Genomic DNA, 6104 nt, shown 5'->3' with positions numbered 1-6104 from the left:
CTGAGCCCCAGCTCACATGGTGTTGCTTGAGCCGCAGCCTGCCCGTGCCTTCAGAACAGCAGGGGGCGGCTTCTGGGCACTCGGCTCTGCCTGATAGGAGCCTCCAGGATGAGGGCAGTGAAGTGTTGCGCAAGTGTGATGGAGGCAGGATCAAGACAAGCCAAGGAGGCGGAGAAGGAGGAGGAAGAGGAAGAGGAGGAGGAGGAAGAGGAGCAGGAAGAGGAGGAAGAGGAGGAGGAGGAGGGCCTATGCAGGCCCCTGGGGTAATAGCAGCTTTGCTCTAGACCTGGGGGCTGGGGGAGCATGTGTGTGTGTGTGTGTGTGTGTGTGTGTGTGTGTGTGTGTGTGTGTGTCTGTCTGTGTCTGGGGGGAGCATGTGTGTGTGTGTGTGTCTGTGTCTGTGTCTGTGTCTGTGTCTGTGTCTGTGTCTGTGTAGCTGTCCTTGTGGCTGTTACCATATATTATAATGCCCTCTGCTCCCAGGGAGGCTGAGGCTGCCATCCATAGGGTGGGAAAAATAAAGGCCCCAAATATGAACAAAACCAAAGAAACTCATAAAAATAACAAAACAAAGAGCTATTGTGCTAGGGGCTGGGGACGTCACTGAGTTGATGAAGTGCTTGCCACACAAACAGGAGGACCTGAGTTTGATCCCCAGAACCCACACTTAAAAAGCTGGGCATGGTAGCAGGCCCTTGTAATCCCAGCTCTGGAGAAGCTGAGACAGGAGAATCCCAGGGGCTCACTGGGCACCAGCCTAATCCATGAGTCCCAGGCCAATGAGAGAACTTTTCTCCAAAAACAAGGTGGGTAGCTCCTGAGGAGTGACACCCAAGACTGACCTCTGATCTCTATATGCATATGTGCTTGAACATGCACATATGTACCCACACAAACGTGTGTGCAACACACACACACACACACACACACACACACACACACACAAGAACTAGAGCTTCCAGGTGAAATGTTATTCATGATTAGACATAAAAGAACTTAATTCTGAATTTCCTGGTAATAGAGACAAAAAACAATCTCTCTAGAATTTGAGAATCAAAACTATAGACTCTTATTGGGAAAAACTCCAGACAGAAAACCAAACCAAACAAGAAGGAACAAAACCGGTTACAGAGAGTCATTATCCCCGGAACTCTGCAGAAAGTCGTTGCTAGACCCAGACGCAAGCCTGACTGAGGTTTCTGGGCACAATGGCAAGAGGGGAAATGTGGTGTATGTTCACAGATTCTCTTACCAGGTAATTAAAGCATGAGTTTACAGCCCCATCCTGAGAGCAAGTCAGTAAGCAGCAAAATCTTAGTCCTGATTGGAATGGCTCTGAGCAGGGCTGCTGAAGGGTCCTGACCTAGTTCCAATCCAACCTGATAGAACAAAGCAGAGGCCTAAACTCTTTCAAGCAACCCTGCTTTTCCCCTGGGTTGGGGAGGGAGGGTAAATCCAAGGTCTGGCTTAGTCCTCCTTTCTCCAAAGTGTGGAGATTTTTAAGGTGGGAGTATGGACTGTGGTACTCCCTAACTGTTCAGTCAACAACCAAAGGTCTGGGATTTCCTCTAGAGGTCTAGCCTAGGCAAGGTTCCGGATGGTTCTAAGCAGGTACACTCTGCAGTTACCTGGTTGGAGCACTACCCAGGCTCAGGCTGTTGGTCAATGCAGTATTTCCACACCTTGATTTTCACCCACAGACATCCTCTCTAGAGAGAACAACTCGGGGTGGTTCCCTCTGTGAGGGCTCTGAGCAGTATGATGCCAACATGCCTGGTATTTTCAGCTTTCCTACCCAACAGTCCCAGGGACAAGGGTCCAGGATCCAGTGTCCAGTGCACAGTGGAAGAAAGGAACGTGCCACAGGAAGGTGAAGACAGCTCATGGGAACAGCAGGAAGAAACTGAGGATTCAGTCCAAGAGGTAGGTTACCGGCTTCCTCTTCCCCTCCGTGCTGGCTGGAAGTCAGGAACTGCAAACTGCCGCTTAGCTAAACCCCCAGGAATTGAATCTGGGGTTCGAAGAACAGCTTGCTCCAGAGGATGGCTCCTGTTTATAGGGTCTGGGGTTCCGCATTCCAAGTCTGCCTGTTTCCCCATGGCCTGCCCAGCATGACTTCACCGACCACACGGTTTTCCATTGTTGTTTTTCTCAGGCAGGAACACAGCAAATATTTGAAGTAACTGAGCCGAAAGCACATCTGTGCAATTTAAATCCCGAGGAGAATGTTTGCCAATTACAAATTTTATGGCTTTTAAAAATATTTATTGTTTTATTTCATTTTACATGTATGAGTGTGTTACCTGCATGTATGTAAGTATACTTGCATCATGCAATGCCCATGGAAGTCAGAAGAGGATGTCAGCTTCTCTGGAACTGGAGTCATAGATGGTTGTTAGCTGCCATGTGGGTGCTGGGAACTGAACCTGGGTCTTCTGTAAGAGCAGGCAGCGCTCTCAACTGCTGAGCCATCCCTCAAGCCCCTGTTTTTAATGGCTTTTTAATTTATGCAAGCAATATGCATCCTTCACAGAAAAAAATTAAAAATCAAGAGAAACGAGGGGAACAGAATAAACTTTCCCAGTGACCCCAGACTTGAGGCTAATACTCTGAACGTTTAAGAGCACTGCCTTCTAAACTATCTCTGCTCATAGGCCGAGGGACATCTTTACGCGCGAGGTCTTACGAGCTCACCAGCAGCTCTTGGGACAGCAGTCCACATAGATCTTCATTAGGCAAGGGTGTCTAAGTTTTGTAGCCGCATCATAAACACCAGATCTCACGTGTAGCTCTCTTTCCTACTTATCTGGAGCTCTCTGAAGCTCTGAGGACATTGATCTTGCCTTTCTTGATTGGACAGCACTGACCAGAGAGGTGTGGTGGCCACCCCAAGTGTGAGAGCTACACCTTCCGGCCTACCTCAGTTCCCACCTCTTTCCCTTGTGAGATTTTCAGCCATCTTTCCCAGCAGTGTTAGGCACCTGCACTCACAGGCATTTGAATTTGCAGATCTTGGTCTTAAGAGTTGACCTTGTAGGAGCCAAGAGAGGGTACATCACTGAGGGAGGTGCTCTACAAGAGCCTTGAAAAGAAACCTGAAGAGTTGGGGCACCAAAGAGAGCAAGGGCAGTCTGAACAAGGACCTGGGGCTCTATCTTGCATCTCCTAAGTAGGTGGGGCCAGTATGACACTGGAGAGGTTTTTTATCCATGCTTTGGCCAAGATTCACTCTTCATCTCTTCCTGGACTGACTCTGACAGTCCTTCCAGTTAATTCCACTTCTGGGGTCATTGTGTTTGTTGAGTCCTCTACTTGTCTGCTTACCTCTGGCTCCTTACCTGTCCACCTGTGCCTCAGCAAGGACACCAGCACCACAATGGGGTGACTCCTGAGCATCACTGACTCTTACCTCATTCTCCACACCACTGACTGGGTTTGCATCTCTGCAATATTTCCACTGTCCATACATAGGTCTGTCTGGGTATTTGTCAGCTAAGTCCTCAGTGAAAATTCAAGCCCCGTGACCTATGACTACATCAGCCATCGATGTTGTCTATCATCTGTTTATCCATCCATGTATCTTGTTTATCTTTGTGTTCCCAGCACTCAGAATGGTGACCAGCCTGGTAGGGGTTAATAGTCACCTGGTATCATTGTGTATTGGGAGTTCACTGAACTTGGCACATGCGTGTGGGGGATACCTGAGTTATCTATTGTTATGTAGGATACACTGGCTTTACAGCAAAACCCTACTTTTTCTCAGGGTTTCTATAGCTAAGAATTTGGGAGTAGCTCTACCAAGTGGCTGTGACATGGTGTATTGTTCCTGCTTATCTGGAGTACGAGCAGAGATCTGTTTCTTAGCTCTGGGTCCTCTTCCCTCTGTCCCAGTGAGCCAGACTGATAGAAGCCTTGTCACACTTCAAATTTAAGCCCTGTTTGCCTCATGTTTCTCTTGTGAGTATCATCTTCTGCGTCTTTCATCTTGAAGCACTTGTGATCAGATGGGCTCACTTGGAGTATCCCTGGGAACCTCCATGGTAAGGCAGTGTTCAATCACACCTGCAAACTCCATTCACCATGGGAGGCCACATAAGATGTCCTCTGGTGGGGTATGGTTCTCCCTGTTACACTACTTACCTATCCATCCCCCAGCCACTAATATCTATAGCTCCATTCATCCACCTGTGTATCTGTCAACCATCTGTTCCATCCATCTATCCATCTATCCACCATCCATCCACCCACCCATCCATCCATCCATCCATCCCTCCATCCATCTATTCACATACCTACCCATCCATACACCAACTTATTCATCCTTCCATCCCTTCATTCATCCATCTACCCACTCAGCCATTCATCATCCATCCATCCACCCATCTACCCATCCATCCACATGCCCTCCCATCCATCCACACCCATCTACCCATCCATCTACATGCCCATCCATCCATCCATCCACCCACCTACCCATCCACCCATTCATCCATCCATCTATCTGTCTGTGCTGGATAGCTTTAGTGTCAACTTGGCACACCTGAGTTGAGGGAGCCTCAACTGGGGAATCGTCTCTATAGAACTGAGCTGTGGCCATGTTCATGGGGCACTTTCTTGATTATTGAGTGATGTGGGAGGGCTCAGCCCACTGTGGGTGGTGCCACCCCTGGGCAGGTGGGCCTGTGTTGCATAAGAAAGCAGGCTGAGCAGGGGCCAGGGGAGCAGGCCAGTAAGTAGTGTTCCTCCATGGCCTGTGCTCCAGCTTCTGCCTCCAGGTTCCTGCCCTGAGTTCCTACCTTGGGCTCCCTGATGAACTGTGATCCAGGAGATGTAAGATAAAATAAACCCTTACCTCCCCAAGTTGGTATTGGTCAGAGTGCTTTGTCACAGTAGTGGGGAAACTAACTAGGACATCATCCTTTCACCCATTCACTCATCCATCCATCCATTCATCCACCTACGTACCCATCCATCCATTCATCCATCCACCAATCTGTCCATCTATCCACCCATCCATTCACCTTCTCATCCTTCATTCATCCATCCACCTACCCACCTACCCATCCATCTATCTACCTACCCACCCATCCATCCATCCACCCACCCACCCATGTATCTATCAATCATCTCTCCCATCTATCCATTCACTTACCTATGTGTCTATCAATCATCTACCCAATCATCCATCCATCCATCCACCTACCTACCCATCGATCCACTCATCCATCCACCCACCCATGTATCTATCAATCATCTCTCCCATCCATCCATCCACGTACCTATGTATCTATCAGTTATCTATCCATCCATCCATCCATCCATCCATCCATCCATCCATTTATCCACCTGTCTTATTTGCGTCTCTGTTGCTGTCATCGAAACACTGACCAAAACCAACTTGGGGAGAAAGGGATTTATTTCAGCTTACAGTACAGTCCGTCACTGAGGAAAGCCAGGGCAGGAGTTCAAGGCAGTAACCTGGAGACAGGCACTGAAGTAGAGACCACTGAGGAATGCTGCTTACTGGCTTGCTCCTCCTGGTTTGGTCAAGTACTCTTCTTATACAGCCCAGTCCCCCCACCATCCCCACCCAGGGGCGGCATTGGTGGGTTGAGTTCTCCTACATCAGTAATCAATCAAGAAAATGCCCCATAGACATGGCCCCAGGCTGATCTTAATGGAGGAAATTCCTTAACTGAGGGTCCCTCTTCCCAGGTGTGTCAAGTTGACAGCTGACACTAACTAGCACACCGCCTATATCTCTATCAATTGCCTGTATCACCTGTCTATTTACCTATGTATGCATTCATCTGCCCAGGTACCTGCCTATCAATCATCTATTCACCTATCCATTCATCCATCCAGCCTGTATCTATCAATCCAATGTATCAAAGCTATCTATCAAAACACTTATCATTTACGAATTTACAATATCATCTATCATCTGTCTATCAATCACAGGCCTATCACTGACTCTGTCTTCAGTCCTTAAGAATGAACCCTATGTCATGATCCACTTTCCCATTTTTTGCTTCAGTTATCTTAGTTTCTACAGAAGATGAAATATTGCACCAGAAATTTCTCTATGGTCTTAGGTCATGAAT

The 6104-nt window shown here is 48.1% G+C and overlaps 1 protein-coding gene across 1 annotated transcript in view; it reads left to right on the top strand.

The window, feature by feature from the left end:
• The first annotated feature begins 236 nt into the window (after positions 1-236).
• Positions 237-6104, top strand: part of Znf831 (zinc finger protein 831) — a 67527-nt gene continuing 61659 nt past the window's right edge. The window contains exons 1-2 of the mRNA XM_008842179.1: positions 237-263; positions 1787-1923. Coding sequence (XP_008840401.1) covers positions 249-263; positions 1787-1923 — 152 coding nt within the window. The 5' untranslated portion in view covers positions 237-248. The remainder of the gene's footprint in view (positions 264-1786; positions 1924-6104) is intronic.

The sequence above is a fragment of the Nannospalax galili genome, unplaced genomic scaffold, assembly GCF_000622305.1.
Source record: "Nannospalax galili isolate Female #2095 unplaced genomic scaffold, S.galili_v1.0 scaffold231, whole genome shotgun sequence".
Lineage (NCBI taxonomy): Eukaryota > Metazoa > Chordata > Mammalia > Rodentia > Spalacidae > Nannospalax > Nannospalax galili.
The sequence above is the reverse complement of the archived record's forward strand: the minus strand, read 5'-3'. Positions and strand labels throughout refer to the sequence as shown.